At 36.5% G+C, this 17,994-nt stretch overlaps 1 protein-coding gene across 1 annotated transcript in view; it reads right to left on the bottom strand.

Moving 5' to 3' along the window:
• GUCY1A3 (guanylate cyclase 1, soluble, alpha 3) overlaps positions 1–11,668 on the bottom strand; it is a 13,469-nt gene extending 1,801 nt beyond the window's left edge. The window contains exons 1-7 of the mRNA XM_009995907.1: positions 11,258–11,668; positions 9,766–9,827; positions 8,082–8,140; positions 6,311–7,020; positions 4,376–4,861; positions 3,720–3,863; positions 1,505–1,659 (exon numbers count right to left, since the gene is read on the bottom strand). Of these exons, the coding sequence (XP_009994209.1) occupies positions 1,505–1,659; positions 3,720–3,863; positions 4,376–4,861; positions 6,311–7,020; positions 8,082–8,140; positions 9,766–9,827; positions 11,258–11,506 (1,865 nt within the window). The 5' untranslated portion in view covers positions 11,507–11,668. The remainder of the gene's footprint in view (positions 1–1,504; positions 1,660–3,719; positions 3,864–4,375; positions 4,862–6,310; positions 7,021–8,081; positions 8,141–9,765; positions 9,828–11,257) is intronic.
• Between the last annotated feature and the right edge of the window lie 6,326 nt (positions 11,669–17,994).

Here is a 17,994-nt window from a genome sequence, read left to right as displayed (position 1 = left end):
CCCCCCCCAGTATATTAATTTCACGTATTCTATTGAGTTGAATATAGAGTTATGCAGAAACCTACTTATGCCACAAGTTATAGGCAAGTCTTGTGTGGACAGAGTGTCTAATTTATTTTTTTTAAAAAGATTGTACCTAGTATAATTCCAAATTATTTTCCATGTGGATGCTGATAAAAATGCCTGTTGGCCAGTACTGCTCTTCTGACATACCTAAGCACTGGCAATGCTGCTGCTTATCTGTATAGGTGTTTAGAGTGCATGATTGAAAAGGTTACTGTGGGCCCTAACACCTGTGCTGCTTTTATCTCAGTCACTGATGTGAGATAATCTAAAGTTTAGCACCATGTAAGTCTCAGAGCATGTGCAGCAGGGAATGTGAGGATCCAGTGCCAAATTGTCTGTCTCATGTTGGACACGGAACCTTGTCACAGGGCATTATTGTGTAAGTAAGTGGTAGTGGGAACAAGCTGCATAGGAACAAGTGACTGTCCAGGCTACAGTGAGGGTAGCAAAACTTCCTTAAAAGGGAAAAAAAATAATTTATCTGTATTTCTGGTTATTTTACCTGGCCAGCAATACCACATTCTACTAGTAAATTCAGTCTCTACAGTTCTTTCTTGTAAAACTTTGGCCACTCTAGAAGAAACAATCGTCTGTGTCAGCTCAGTGGCATAAAATTAAGACCTTGACCTGGAGTTCAGATGTAGACTGTTGTTACCATCAAATCCAAAATATTTTCTCATTATTTTGTCTGGCACCCATAAGACACTATTCCTGGGCCATGAACATGTTGCAAAGTGATTTTTACATAAAATTAAACAGATAATACAAAGAGAATATTAGGTTCAGAGGACAAAGGGAAGATGATGTATTTCCCATCAGAGAGCCTGCTAGCTGTCTGCATAATCACGTAGTACATATTACTAAAAGTAGATCAGTGGTACAGCCTAAGTTCCATATTAAAAGGCTTAAACTGAACTGGGATCAAGACCTGTATAAACTAAACACTGGCATGGTTGTTTCTTTCCAACCTGTTCACTCATCTTCCCTAACCAAAAGGGAATGAAGATGTGTAAGGTGACATTTAACAGTTCTTCAAGTAGGATGCAATTTTCAATGGCACTTGCAGCCAGTTTGGCATCCAGTTCACATGCAGTCACATAGCTCAAAGAAGAGCCAACTATATGATTCTAAGGGGTAAAAAAAGTAAGGGGTATACAGCTGCAGGGTAAGAAGAAAAGTTGGCCCAGACAGTCCATTTACTTTAAATGTAACATCTGAAAAATAAATCTCAGCTGTTCTCTTTCTCCCTTTTTTTTTGCTGCTGCTGGTTTCCTTTGTACTAAAAGTAACCATGATGTCTTCATGAGCAGTCAGATAAAAATAGGAAAAGGAAAACAACCAGCAGTACTTCAGAGGAGAAAAAAACAAAAATAGGAAGATAATGAACTATTACAGTAACTACTTCAAGTGAACATTTTACAGATATGAAGCACTGTACCTGTAAGTTGTTGGGCTGACATTTATTTTCCTAGGTATACTGCAAGATTCAAACTTATTGGCAAGGGTTACGTTGTTACCAAAAAGGCAATAACGAGGCATTTTAACCCCAACAACTCCAGCAAAGACAGATCCAGAATGAAGGCCAATACGCATCTTTAAATAAAAGACAGAAAAAGGCATTATTAGGTAAAATAAAATAGTTAAAGTCAGTTTTATAATTTCTTCCTATAATTAAAAAAAATAAACAAAACCCAAGAAATAATGAGCCATAAATTGAGTTAGTAGTCTCCTTAAAATGTCTGTATTCTGGTCACGGCTGCTCACAGAGAGAGAACTAGCTCAAGTTTACCTTGCTTTGCATTTATAGTAAGTAAGTAACACTTCATCTGATATGACTGTATTAATATTCACCTCTGTGGTAGTAAATTGATCTAGAAACATCAGCACCAGTTACTATGACACTTGGGATACTTTCCTGGGATAAATGATACAACTCAATAGACTGGTGACAGTTAATGAATGGTACTTGATTTGCTGTTAAGGTCAGAAGATGTAGGGGATAACTAAGGCAGTATCTGTATGCTGTAGTTCCAACTGAACTCTCTTGACAAGGTTGCGCATAGAGATATCCCAAACACAGAGTGTTAATCAAATTATACAGCAGCTGAAACATTTTGAAATGGTCCTTTTGTGTGTTTTTTTTTTGGAAACGTGATATTTTTGTTATGTGCATTATACATATGTAGGTATGTTTTCTTCAGAATAGCATGCTGACGTGTAACGGCACCATGTTGGGAAGCTTGGGTATCTACTATGTGTGCTACTCTTTACATAGCACGCAATATTGTATCTTTATGAAGTCACCATTTCAGTTACTGAGTGGAAAAGCAGTAACGACTGCAACAAAAGCAAAATCCAGCCACGCAGCAAATGATGACTGAAATATGTACATCGATATATAAGTCTGATTTAAAGTAAGAGGTTTGCAGTCATGCCTTTTCTTTGATGATTGATATATAAAATGACAGTAGACTGTGTGGCATATTTGTTGCTTTGCAAAACAACCCATGCTTTCATGAAGCGTGCTTTCACTACAAATAGAAAGATTCGGTTTTCTTCTAAGAAGCTTCTAGTAGTACTTAGACAATACAGTTTTTGCCTCCCTGTTTTAAAATAACTTTTAAAAATATAATAGTATTCCGCATTCAAAATTACAGAGGTAGCATTTCTGTGGAAATAAACATGTTATAATATTGTCAAGATGTTTCCAGATTTTTTAAGTGTAATTTGGTATTGTAAAATATAAAAAGAACAACATTTATTTATAATATAATAGTGCTTTTCTCTGTGATACAAGTGGAGCATGTAACCCTCATAGTAACCATGTTCTTTGTCTTGGAATACAAATATTCCTTAATTTAAAATCAAAGAACCCTGAAGTTTTCTAAAGGAACAAATGAACAGATAAATGTTAAAAATGGGCAAATGAAAAACATAATGAACTGAGACATTTGTATTAAAACTAATAGAACCCATTCCAGGACATTTGAACTTGGTAGAAGGTCCATAGCATTTGTCATGCACCCAGGCCTTTCTCTTTTTTTCTCAGTGAGAGGTAAACTTACGTGAAAAGTTCACCACATACATAAGTCCTCATTGAAAGGAAACCATAAATATAAATACCACTGAATCTAACATTTGCTTTGACAGCATTAACACCGTTCTCTTATGACAGTGGTTCAGTATCTGATGGTAAAACAAGAACAGCAATAGAATCCATTAGACATACACATAACTGCAATCAGAACGCAGCTTTGATTATTCATATTTATACGTGTTGTCTCAAAAGATTCAGATGTTCTAATTGGGTCTAGTTTTGAGAGAGGATTAGTCTCCTCATTAAAGAAGAGTAACAGAATATTTCATGCCACTGACACATTTATTGCTACTGAGACAAAAACTGCAGCACAACAACATGCACCTATGGATTTCACTACACTTGGGCCTTTTGGGTTGATTTTCAGATCTCTGTTTCATCTCTGCCTCTCTACAAAACTCTCACTCACAGAACTAAAAAAGGTCAGCCTCCAGCCATACACACTTGCTTGACTTAATGTAATGATGTGAAATATCCTTGAGACAAATATTCCAAAAGCAACTAAACAAACAAAAATATTCACTTTAACCATATAAAATACAATAAAATATATGACCTTGATAGGCTCTCCATGGGGAGACACCACCTCATCTGATAGCTCCATCATCTTCAGGGCCATCAATGCTATTTGAACAGCGTGTGTTTCACTTTCTTTGTGTAAACCTCCAGCAACACAGTAGGCATCTCCAATAGTCTCAACCTAAAACAGGCATATTTACTCCTTAGTGTTACACTGTTTGACATATAAAATAATAGTCTGTGGCTGCAGTAAGAATTTCACCAACATATTGACCAAATCTTATTTATCCTGATAAATTATTTAAGTCCTGGGCAAATCCTGCAGTACCATTCAAAAGGAAAAATGGCCCAACTTGTATTTATTGCTGGGAATGGTACTAAAATACTTCTTCTTGCTCATCTTGGTCAGGCACCCATAGCTACATTAAATACCTATTTAGTCCAGATTAACAGCACTGTCATAAAAATTAATTTTTAAAATTACCTCTCAAGTTTTGATGGGTTTCTCAGCTGCATGCATGGCTGACTGTTGATTTTTTCTGTTTGCTTATTCTGTGATTTATCTTAATATGTCTTTCTTATAATGAAGATTTAGGGGAAAATAATTTTTGGACTTCCCTTATCCCTTGCCCCATGTAGCTTTCATTTCCTTTCCTGCCCCAGAACCCTACAGGAATGCAATAAATTGTATACCTTGTAGACGTCTAGTTCTCCACATTGGTAATCAAAGCGAGTATAAAGCTCATTAAGCATGGTGATAACCTGCATAGGTGAGCACTGGGAACAGATGGCAGTGAATCCAACAATATCAGAGAAAAGCATTGTGACATTATTAAATTTCTTGGCTTGCACAACTTGCCCCTGCCACAGCTGCTGAGCAACCTCTCCAGGAAAAATTGAAAACAGAAGATCAACAGTCTTCTTCTTTTCTTCTTCCAGCGCTTGATGGGCCTGCTCAAGGGTTGCTTTTAGCTTTCCTAACCTCTTCTTCAGTCCATCCTGAGCTCTGGCCTGCTCTCCTATCAGAACAACATCTCTCAATGCATTGTGAATTGGAATATCTGAGAGGTACAATCCACGTCCTGTAAAATCTTCTAGTCTATCCACACAAGGAGATCCCAAGAATAGGATGGCACTGGATTCAAAAATATAGATCATTTGGCCTTTAAGATCCATTACCTGAAACAGTTAAAAAAACAAGAATTCATGCAAAACATGGACAGTAATGATTTGGAAGCAAGATTTAGAGGAAATACCTGAGAAAATCAGACAGATCCGTACAAATCTTACAATTTCATTTAGTTGCTAAAGAGAAAACATGGGGTGCTAAACCATAAAACCATCAAATAAGTTTATTTTGCTTTAGCCATCTGGTGCAAAAGTTAGACCACAACTTAAGGATAAACACCTAATTATGTTTGCATATCAATATCAGTTTTATCTTAGAAAGAAAGAAAAACAAACCCAAAACATTTGTGCATTTTCATTTATTCATAAAATGTTACTAACTATAGTGGCCTATGAATTTCTTCTAATTATTCTAGTGTTCGGTTCATGCATCACTTTCTTTGTAAGACAAAATGAGAAACTCTGCTTCAATTTTATCCTAGGATGTTCAATACTCACAGCAATTTAAAATTAAAGGCATAAATGGCAGAAATATCCCATTTTAATATGCTAAAAGAACAAAATATTTGTTCAATATATTTTTAATGTCCCTTCTGTATTCAATTGTGGCATGTACAAGGTACTGCAGAGCTCTGCTTAATATTGCTGTGAAAGATCATTTTTTTAAGAAAACCTTTTACTTGACTAAGCAAAACATTCTACTACCCCTTGCAATCATTAAACTGTTCCCTAGTGCAGAACCAGATCTTACAGGAAGTAGCTAATCCATGCTACATTTTTTCCCACTTCATTAATAACCGGGTGAAAGCTTTACTACTGCTCTTAATTTAAATTCTTGGGAGTGTTGAGTCTGAACTGGTAATTCATACTCAGGTGGATATAAGTTGGAATTCAGCTTAGGCCAGTGATGAATAAAACCAGTCATTGAATATACAGTGTTTTTTACTGCCCAAGGTAATTTGCCACAGACCCAGCTTCAGCAAAGATAGTAATTAATCCCATCAGCTGAAACTAAGTGGGACCCTTGGAGACTGCATCTAATGAAATTATCAGAAAATTAAAGATATCAAAATCCCAAAGATACCAAAGGCTGAATAAGTACAGGAAATGTCTAATTCTTCCCAGAGCTGTTGTTTTCAGATGACTGAGGGACTCTAGTGAAGCTTTCCTTGCCATTGTTTTTGTGTTGGAGACGCCCTTATTCTCAGCAGCATGGCATGCTATTCGCTTTGCCACAATTTACAGTGTTTATCTCAATACTTCAAAGAATTACTTTTAAATGCAATCAAGTTTACATTCAGATTTTACTTGTGTAAAAGTCCTGAAGCAGTTTTGACTGAATATTGGCTTCAGAATCTGAATTACCTTAGAATGTGCTCAATACATCATTATTCAGTTGTATTAGGTTAGAGAGGCAGACAATGCAAAGCACTGTGTTTTGTGGCTATTTCAATTCTACCTGAAGAAAGCACAGAATTAACGGTTAAAAATGTCTCTTACCATGGATGATTTCATATCAGTATTATCCCATCTTCTGACTCTTACAGTAAACTGCATATTTAGCATTGTCATTATTCCACTAAAAGTGCAGCTTACTTTGGGGGTAAGAATTTCAAAATACTCTTCAAAATTTGGCTTAGCTTGAAATTCTCTCCTGGTCAAAAGTCTTCTTATCCCATTTCCAACTTGAAGAACTGACATATCCTTGTCAAACATAAAATGAAATGGGAAAGTCTTACAAAACACAGAGGCAGGAATCACAAGGGAAGACTCTGGTTTACACGGAGATAAGGAAGGTTTTGTACTTTTGACTTGTATCGAGTACAGCAAATAAGGCTGATTAGCAAACTCAGTGCAGTCATTATGGAAACAAGGAGGCATGAGCATTACTTCCGCCTCAGTTTCATACAAAATATGAGCTGCTGCTTTAATAATACCAGGTAGAATAAGACTTGTGATTTTCTTAGGAAAGAAATAATACACATTTAAGAAGTCCTGATCCTTCTCCAGGCATAATATGGAAGCATCTTCGAGTCTGTCCTTTTTCCCTCCTTCTTGACCGTGGCCACTCTGCTTCAGCAGAGTAGTGAAACTGTTCAAGAAGTCCTTAAGGGTTCCTCCGATAACCCCTAAAATGTGTTCATCCTCTTCATAGCATATTTTGAATAGCTCTTCACCAAGAGATTCCTGTAGAGACTCCATGGGAACACCTGCATGGAACCACATTTTAGTCAGAACTGCACTCATCACACTGAATCTCAGGCTAACCTCCACTTCTTTTCATGGTAGACCAAACCAAATTAGCAATATCCTTCCCTGAGCCAGCACTGACAACTCTGGGCTCTTTCATTTAGAAGTCCTGTTGTAACTAAAGACATACTCGGGTTGTCTGGAAAACAGGGAGACAATAGATTGTAGTTTGGAAAGATCCAAGACCCAGTGTTATTTGTAGAGATATGGACGGAACAAATGCATGTTTTGGCACAGGATTTAACCCAATTCCCTTAGCTTGATATAAAGAAATGAAGTAAAAATTTAAAAACATAAGAATAAAAAAGAATTAGTGCACACATGCAAACGTAAGTACTATGTCTGATCCAATAAATTAAATTACTCTAGGAATATTGCAGGGCACTGAGGCCAGTTGGCACAGAATAGCTCACATCTTTACTAGTAAATTTGTTTTAACAGGATAGCTGCATGCAGACTGACTGTTGGGAACATTCCAACTCCCCAGCTGTTACTGGGAATAATTTGGAAAAGTGTTATCTGTCACAGGCCAACTGTGACTCAGGGCCAGTTTAACATTTTGAAGTGTACAGAAGACCACGTTTCAGTTCCTGAAAATGTTAATTTACTATTACAGATGTAGCCAAAGAGTTCCATAATGCTAATTACAACAGTTCTCTTCCAACAGGCTACAGTCCTTCAGAAGGCGAAAAGGATCAAACAGTTTTTCATTAGTATAAAACTGTATCTTATTACTGAATGTATATTACAACTTCCAACTTGTTGGATCTTGGTGGTGGATGATTTTGCGACAGCTCAGACTTGAGAAACTCATCTCTTTAGCTCAAATGTTGACACTCTGAACTGTTAGTTGCAGAGATCATAGTTTAGTTGTGTTGTCAGCATCACTGCAGCCCTTACATGGAGGAAATTATTTCTTACTAAAAAGACTAGTTTTTATAGACACATTACTTTATATATGTTACGTATATTACATAGATATATTTTTATATATACTTATTATTAAACAACCTTCCAGTACCTGCTGCATTAGCATGATCACTGATTATTTTTTCAAAATCTTCTTTATCCTCAGTTTTTCTGTAAAGATAATAAAAATATAAATGAACTCAATGAAAAATCAAGATAAACATAAAAATAGTAAGTAACAGAAGTTATCTACCCTGTCTTTAATGTGTACAGGCCAAGTTCTGCTGAACAAATAAGCAGTTTTTCATTAATTCAAAATAGGGTCTTGGTAGGATCTTAGATTATCCTGTGCATTTGTGATAAATTAAAGTTTTAGTGGTCTGAACTCAGATTATGGATTGAAGCCAAATGCTATAGACTGTCACTGATTAAAAACTCTTAGGTTGAAACAGTCCTGTGTTTGGTTTGCTTTTGGGTTTTTTTGCTTGAAGCCATAACTATATTTCATAATATATTGTAAAATACGATTGAAATTTGTATTCAAGCACTTACTAGAATTACATTGTGTTAAATTCAGAACGGGCAGGAAGGTATTTCTGTTTTGAGAGGAAATACCAAGAACGACTATTAACTTCAAAATTACTTGTTCACTGGTAGTAATCCAGATTCTGTGACACAAAACTGCAGCCCTCTGAGTTCTCTGAGGTCAATAAACATCAACCTGAATATCAGACCCAAAATTAGGAGAAGAACATGTAGTTTAGATTTACCTCCATATAAGCAATAAGCTTTTGATATGCTTTCTACATTTCTTTACTTGAAAATCTTAGCTTTATTTATATTCAGAAGCAGTAAAGACATTTAGAACTGTTTTAAATTTGCATTATTACATCATTCAGAATAGCATAGTATTTTTTTGTTTGAAACTAATACTCTAGGAAGCAACCCATAATTAAAGATAGGGAAAATATTCATATCGATAAGCCAGTCAACAACTGCAACATGCATCTGACCAATGCATCTTTATTTCAGTCAGTGCATGTAAAGTGCTTTGAAAATATCAAGTATAATTTAATAGATACATTGTAATTATTTCTTCTTATGAAGGTGAGCAGCAGTGTAGTTTCTAACTTCATTATTTTTCCCTACTTTGGAAAGGCAATTTAAACTTATTTTTTCAGATGCATTCAATAAATTGAATCCTTGATGTATAATGAGACACTAAGAAATTCTCACTTGCTGCAAGGCTCAAATTATTAATATTGGAATAGTACTAAGGAGTGCTGAAAATCAAGCTGAGTTCCTCAGAAACAGAAACCTGGAACAAAGTTAGCACAGTGAAAACATGTATGTCAGTATCTGTAGCATATTACTGTTTATGGCATCATAAGGCAATTTATTTTTAAAATACCCATCTTTTGCATTTAAATTTTTTCCTGGGAGAAAACGAGGCTAGATCCACATACAACTATAGCTACCTTTCTATCTATGCCTAGTCTCTGAGTTCCTCCAAAACACTTGCTCTTTTTAAACACAGCCCTGGCCTGCTTCCCCGTACAAATGGCTCAATTTGCCCATTAAGTCAACTTGGTGAGTGATTTAAATATTTGTCAGTATTTTAAAATAAACTAAAGTATTATTAACTTACATTACGTGAAATGTTACACACCAGTTTGACAAGATAATTGAAAACAGACCTCAGAGGTACTGATTCCCAGTCACTACCACAGTCCTTATGAACTGTCTGCAAAACATTTTGCTGCGAAGTTAGTTGCAAACCCATTAGACATACATACCTGGTTTCTTTTATTCTGTGTTTTGCAAGTGTTCTCTGAAGTGCAAGATTTAGTCTTTCAAACTAGGGAAGAAAAAAAAGTATGTTGATTAAATGTTCATTGCCAAAAATTTAATCATAACATTTTTTAAAGAGAAGAATTACTTCACGGTCCTTGGGACTAATATCTTTTTTCAAGATGGTACAGTTGCTAGGAACAACATTTCATTTCTGTGCTTACAGTTCAGCTTATGTTGATGTCTTCGGCTCTAATGCCACTATAACTAAGCCCCTTAACTAATATGTGCATTTTAAATATAGTGATGTGCTGTACCTCCAAGTTGTCAGTTGGCAATAAAGACAATGTTGCTAAGAAATAAATATAATTAACCCAACTTCCTATTATTACACATCCCTCTGAAGAAACCATCCTACCTTGGATATAAAATGTAGAAAGAAATCTTTTCAGTTTTAACTATATTTTCCTAGTAGAAAAAGGCAGTTATTTTCTGCATTATGCCAACAGCAAAACATTAAAAAGTGGCTCTTCTAACTAATAACTTTTCTTGGAATATTAAGAATTACATTTTTTTTAGAGCAATTTTAAGAAGTGTTGACATTGAAATTGTAATAGGTAACAGTTTCAAATGCAGCTATAAAGATCAAGATATCATTCTGTGCTTCAGATTACCTCCTCTTCTGTTTTCAATACTATAGCATTTCAAGACAATGACAGAACCAGTTATTTTATATTTGTACAAAGGGAAGAATTTTTACTATGTATGCTGCAAACCCAAGTATCCTCCAGAGTAAAATCCAGTCACTGTTGATAACATTTGTAAATGGATTCCATAATAAAAGGCTCTTTAAACTATCATGAATATTTACCTTAATTTACCTCAATCCCATGGTTCCACACCCTTTCTGTAGTTTGCAATTGGAACACATACAACACTTTCCAAACATGCATATTTCAAATTGTTGGGGCCAGTAAAGCTGTTTCATGTATGTAGTCTCTGATCATTCAAAACACATAAAGGCAGGGTCATGCTATACTGCCATGATACAATTTGGCTTTGAGGCTTGCTGTGATCTGGCTTTTCTTTGGTTCTCACTTCCTGAAGAAACTAGCATTTGCTACTCCATCTTTTATGTTTTGTGCTTTCAAAAGGAAAGTTTGCACATGTAAAGAAAAATATCATGTGAAAGAAAGGCAATATATTCTGACTTTTTCCAAGCAAAAATCTAAATGTAACTGTTCTGCCATGTATATGAACACAATTGAAGTTACATGTGCATATAAACTGGTACATTAAGTGGAATGCCATCCAAGTTGTTACTTAGCTTCAAGAAGTGTCCTCTGCATTTCTGTAAACACCCAAAGAAGCAACTAAGAACACAAACTTGGAAGTCAGAACAACCTTTTAGAGGCTCACATCTAAAGGCTGGCATAAAAAACTTCTAATTAAATTTCATTAAAGTATTATTATTATTATTATGCAGTTTCTGTTTACCTCAGGAAAGATTAGTTTGCAGATACTTTCAGTTAATGTGTGCAGGTACACTCTACTTCTGCTCGTTTTCCTTTGTGGAAGGTTTTCTTGAGCATCTTTTTCATGGACTTCTTTGCAGATTGGCAAAGCTGCTCTAGAGTTGTTTTCTGTGCAGTCCTTGTCCTGTTCTTCACTAATGTGACTTTGAGTCAATAAGGAGAACGGACATTCCCCTGTGATCTTCAAGTCTTTTAGTTTTGTACAGAACATACTGTATGAAATCTTTCTCTTGAGATTAAGAGTACTTGGCTTTGCCTTTGATGGTTCTCTGTTGTTTACTAACAAGTGCAGAAGATGCCAGAATAGTAGATAAGGCAACCACTGTGGAAGATTATTGGTAGCTATAAATCACCACAGAATAAATATGTGCCCCTAGAAAACAAGAAGAAAGACAAAAAATTAAAAACATTTATTTATTTTCTCTTTTAGTTTCCCATGATGTAACAGTTTTATCATATTAGCATTAAAGTAATGGCTTTTCTAGGACCTTGCTCAAGAAAGCACTTAAACTCGTGACATATTAAGCACGTAATCCCCACTGACTTCAGTGTTTCAGGTAATTAAAGTTGTGTGCATGTTTAAGTTCTTGGCTGAATTCGGGCTCAAGTGATTAAGGCAGAGGAGCTGTTTTATCTATTGTATCTTTGGTGACACTGATAGATGAGGTTTCTGAAAGAGAGAGCAGAATTCTAATGAGGAAAACCTTTTTAATTCTTCCTAAGCAGTTATTAAAAACTACCTAATATGGCACAATGAAACGGATTTGTTACGGATACTTGAACCTCAATTTACTTTAGGCCTAAGATATCCTTTTTGTAATAGAGAAATGTGTAACTAAAGTTTGTACTTGTGCTTCTGGAACAGCAAGACCAAAGGTTAGTGCCTCATGTGAAAGCTGCTGACTGGTGACAACTGACATCATGGGAATTTGACTACATAACTTTTGTAGTTGCCTGGAAACACCAAGGAGTTTTATGCTTTTGAAGGTCATATATTTTGAAAAACACATTTTAAAAAAGGGCTGAACTTTTCATTTTAATAATTGTTCCACATCCCCGTATAATACTCTAACAAGGTAATCCTTGAGAGCTTTGGTCAACTCTGGAAGCAACTGATATATTACGTTTGTCTCTGGAGATACAGTACATTAACTGTTTCTTTCAGAGACACTATGGCTTTTACCAGCCTGTGCATCACAGTGTTTATTTCTGCCCCTGAGACACCCAAAGAACTTTTAGGGTCACACGACAAGTATACCAGGTTTAAAAATAACTCATTCCTTGATAAAGGTTTACCAGCTGCTTCTTTTGAAACAAATGTAATGAATGGGATAGCAGAGGAGTCCTGTAGACTCAGTATAAGTGGCATGCTTAAGAGGAGAAATGGGCACAATGTCCTTTGGCTAGACCTGGTGCTGGAAAAAAAAAAAAAAAAATTGGCAGAAAAAGCCTTTTTTAAAGATGCTGTAATACTGATGGTGTCAGACCATCTAGGGGACGTGGCATGCTTAAGAGGAGAAATGGGCACAATGTCCTTTGGCTAGACCTGGTGCTGGAAAAAAAAAAAAAAAATTGGCAGAAAAGGCCTTTTTAAAGTATGCTGTAATACTGATGGTGTCAGACCAGCTTCTAGGGGACATCTATCAAAATTACTGAAGCACTATTTTAAGAATCAATAAAGCAATGCTAAGAACAAGAGGCTGAACAATGTTTACATAACATTCTACAGTTCTGATTTAAGTTTTTACAAAGAAAGTAATTTGTTTCTAATGCATGTATATCAGTAATGCTTTATTTTTTATTGCTCTTAGGTAGCAAATCACAGAATCATAGAATCTTTCAGGTTGGAAAATACTTTTAAGATAATCAAGTCCAACCTTTAACCCTACTTTACCATATTCACCCCTAAACCACATCCCCAAGTACTACCTCTAGATGACTTTTAAACACATCCAGGGATAGTGACTCAATCACCTCTCTGGGCAGCCTGTTTCAATGTCTAACAACCCTTTCAGAGAAAAAAATTATCCTAATGTCCAGCCTAAACCTCCCCTGGTGTAGCTTTAGGCCATTCGCCCTTGTGCTATCTCTATTCACTTATGAAAAGAGACCAGCACCTACCTCCCTACAATGTCCTTTCAGGTAGTTGTAGAGAGTGATAAGGTCTCCCTTCAGCCTCCTTTTCTTTAGACTAAATAGCCCCAGTTCCCTCAGCTACTCTTCATAAGAGTCCTTTTATAACATATATCCCAGTTCAAAGCCAGTATCAACTTAAAAGGCACAACGGTTTTCAAGCAGTGACCAATTCAGTGGTCACTGACTTCTGCAATGACAAGACCCCCTAAATCACACCTTTATAGAAACAAAATGGAAACCCAAAAACCCAATTCCGTGACACTTCAGAGGATTAAATTACTGAACAAAAGCATGCATACACAAGGTTTTACTTTACTAAACATCAAGTTTGCATCTGGTATCATAGGTGCATCTTGCACTGAATATACCTAAAATTCAGAAAAATGTTACAGGAAAACTTCTCTCACTCAAATGATAAAGGCACAGTGGTTTTAAAGGTCTAAGAGCAAAAAGATAACGAATTACCAGTGTGGAGTTGCCAGAAGGAATTTCAGCAATATAATGGATCTTTAAAAGCTATGAGAAAAATGATGGCACACACCACAGATTAAGTCAAAACATCTCCAGATATGTTTTGAGAATGAAGAAGACCAGCACTCCTGTTGTTCATGATGTTTAAGGACATTTTCTGAATGTAACAAAAAAATAAGAAACATGAGGAAATGTGGGAAAAGTTTCTGGTTTTAATTAATCTTCAAAAATGCTTTGAGAGAGCTCATCCTAGGGGAGTAGCAGTGTTTAATGTGAATTCTCCATCTCTACCATATTAATTGCTGTCATATTTAACTCAGGAAGCAAACTGAATATTAAAATTAAATAATCTGCTGTGAGATCAAACTACAAGCAACCAATTTATTCAATGCCTGGCTGAATGCAACATGGCAGTGTGCCACTGAGAAAAAATAAGATGACTTTACATAATATAGTCATTGCAGCAGGATAACTTAACTTCGCACAAACATTTCATTGTGTATTTACATCTATACTTGCAGCCAAAATGCCTTCCTGTATGCTTATTTTTTCTAGTTATTTCTGAATATTTTCCTCTTAGAAAACATTTCCTTTACAATGCTATGAAATACAGTGTGATGAATCAATCATACTGTAAGACCTCCTAATACTAACACAGCCATTTACAAGAATTATGCAATACTACTTGTTAGCAGTAGCTAAAGGAAGTTTATAATCTTAACTTATGGACATGGCATAAAAATTAGAAGCAACACTAAATGCTTTTTTTCTGGTTACGAGCAGAGTCCTTTGCTCAGAGTATAAGAGAATATGGTATTACAATATAATGTCACTTTTTTTACTTGAAATTGTACATATGACTTTGTTAGGTTAACTGCTGCATGTTGAGCAAAAAGTACAAAGAAAAAAATTATTTTGCAGCAATCAGAAGATACTGCTGACTAGATCTAACTTTCTCCAGCACAAGAGCGACTGCAGCACTTGCTGGAGCTCAGTGTGGTCTGGAAGTCACTGCCTCAACAGAAGCAGGTGTTAACTCCTGCCTTGCCTTTATGTAAGATGGAGGCTTGCAATTCCCACTTTGTGGGATTCAGAAATCCCTGCCTTCTGCCCCTTGCCAGTCAGTAGGCCTTTGCACAGAGCAAGGCAGGAACTATTACTTTTACACACAAACAGCTTCTAGCAAGACTGGTTAGTACCCATCACCCTATCAGCAATAGCTCATTGTGGATTCAGCTGTTGTGCCCATCAGCAGAGAAACACAGGGAAAATAAATAAATTTTGTCATTTTGTCATATTAATCTGAAGTGAAATATCTGCACTTTATTTTTTTCTCCAAAGTGTTGTGTGTAGTAACAGAATCAAGCCCTGTGATTTGTCCATTTCCAAGGACTTTATGAAGGTTTTTAAAATACTCAGAGAAAATTGCTCAAGTCTGCATCAACACAGAAGCTAATATTTTAAGAAGTCAAAGTATTTATTAGTCTCACCAAATCCTGTACAAGCAAGTAAGCTTTCCTTGACTGCTTCATTATTAACTTAAACATGTTCAGAGTGCACACACCTTCAAAGCATTAATTTGTTTGTATATTGCTGCTTTGGAGTGCACAAGGTGGAAGTAACTGGATAATCATCTAATAGGACAGGATAATCTGTTACCAAATTTCTAAGTGGTAGTGAGTCATACCTAATAGCAAACTGCCAATTGTTGACTTAGGTAGAGGACAACTTGGAAAAGATACATTCTTGTTAAGAGAAGTGAGAGTTTTTCCTCCATCCCCCCAGAGACTAACCCATCAACTGAAATTGGAGGATGCCTTATTTACACCTTTCCAGTAATTTGGTCCTGTCATTAACACAGTAAATACATTTGCTACCCTACCTGGGGATACCTGTGTCAAACACAAGCATAATTTAAAAACCATTTTGTGTGTAAATTCCGTATTAAGTAAAGTACACAGTAGGAACAGAATTTCTAAATCTGCAGCAGCACCAAAAGCACCATTAAAGTATTAATCAGACCAAACTGCATAAAGAATAAAATTTGATATAAAGAAAATTTCAAAGCCAAGGAGGCAAGCTCTAGGAAATCCCAGATATAGGTGATAACTCAATCTTAATTCTTTACCACTCTTGCAGAGATATGGGCTTTAATTACACTACAAAGTAGTGGGTTTTTTCCCAGCAAGATTCTAGGCTCTTTCATAGGACAGATGTTTGCTACTTGAGCAAAGACAATAACTGATTAAAAAGTTGTTATCCTCTCTGTAGATTAGGATAAGACATGATATTGGGCAATGGATTCACAGTAATTTACTGGTACCCAAGAAATTACAAGATACAGATATCTCAAATTCCATCTACTTCTCAAAAGAAATAAGCTTTGTCAGGCGTTAACCTTCCTGCTTGTTCTCCCAAACTTCCACCCTTCTTTCTGACAAGTCTTCACTAGTTCTCATCTATCTGTACCCTTTAGTCTAGTCCTACCATTTTTTCTGTAAAGTATTAACTGCCACTGTCTGCTGTACAAGTCCAGTTCCAGTGTTGAGTTTAAGTTGCAGCATACTTTTGATAGTAAGGAAATACCACCAAACACCACAGCACTTACTGAACTATCTGTGGAACTGCAGTGCTTCCTAAAGTAAATGTTAAAGCAGCTGAGATAAATTAATACAAACCATAGCAATCAATTTTTATTTTAACAGTCCAAATATTTTAGTAAATCCAAATTCAGTGTTGTAATTCATCCCAATGTCCATCCTCTATCACTGCATAGGGCAAGCTAAAAATCTAAACATCGCTGGCAAGAAATACCTTTTCTCCACATAATGTGGAATTTCCTCACCTTTCTACCTTTTTTTCTTTATGTTTTAAGAAACAGATAAACACAATCAATGTTTCCGCTGCGCTCCAAGTCAAATGGATTGTTACTTTTGTTCTTGCAACATTAGACTGCTAAGCCAGGAGATGAAGAAAATAATTACCTTTATTTTCTGAGAAGAAAGTAAGCTATCTCCTTTTCCATCTTGTTCCCACTGTAATTAGCAGAAAACAAGTTTCATGGAATACATATGTAAACTTCAAAACTGCTAATATGTCTCATTTTCTTATTTCATAACATCCTCACAGGAAAACTCAAGATACGTGGGATAGATTGTTGGTCTGTAAGGTGGGTTGAAAACTAGCTCAACAACAGAGTTCAGAGGGCTGTGATCAGTAGCACAGAGTCAAGTTGGAGGCCTGTGGCCAGTGGTGTTCCCCAGAGATCCAATACTGGGTCCAGTTCCATTCAGTATCTTCATAAACAGCCTGGATGAAGGGACAGAGTGTACCCTCAGCAAGTTTGCTGATGTGATGAAACAGGGTGGGGGTGCATTGTGATCAGAACACCAGAGGGCTGTGCTGCCACCCAACGTGATCTAGACAGGCTGTAGACCTGGGCAAAGGTGGACCTCATTAAGTTCAATAAGGACAAGTGTAGAGTCCTGCATCTGGGGAGGAGTAACACCAGGCACCAGTACAGATTAGGGGTCATCCTGCTGGAAAGCAGCTCCATGGAGAAAGACCTCGGAGTCCTAGTGGACAGTAAGTTATCCATAGGGTAGCAATATGGCCTTGTGGCTAAGAATGCAAATGATATCCTGGGGTGCATTAAGAAAAGTGTGTCCAGCAGGTTGAGGGAGGTTCTCCTCCCCCTCTACTCTGCCCTAGTTAGACCACATCTGGAGGATTGTGTCCAGTTCTAGGCTTCCCAGTTCAAGAGGGACAGGGATATACTAGACATAGTCCAATGGAGGGCTATGAGGATGACTAAGGGACTGGAACACCTGCCTTATGAGGAAAGCCTGAAAGACCTGGGGCTGTTTAGTCTGGAGAAGAATGAAAGGGGATCTTATTAATGTATATAAATATCTGAGGGTTGGGTGTCAAGGAGGGGTCAGTCTCTTTTCAGTGGTGTCCAGTTGTGGAGTCTTCTTCTCTGGAGACTTTTAAAAACCCAGCTGGATGCCTTTCTGTGTGACCTGCCCCAGGTGGTCCTACTCTGGCAGGGGGTTGGACTAAATGATCTCTAGAGATCCCTTCAAACCCCTA

This window comes from Chaetura pelagica, unplaced genomic scaffold (assembly GCF_000747805.2).
Source record: "Chaetura pelagica isolate M959 unplaced genomic scaffold, ChaPel_1.0 scaffold142, whole genome shotgun sequence".
NCBI classification, from domain to species: domain Eukaryota; kingdom Metazoa; phylum Chordata; class Aves; order Apodiformes; family Apodidae; genus Chaetura; species Chaetura pelagica.
Note: the sequence above shows the minus strand (reverse complement) of the source record. Positions and strands in the feature narration are given on the sequence as shown.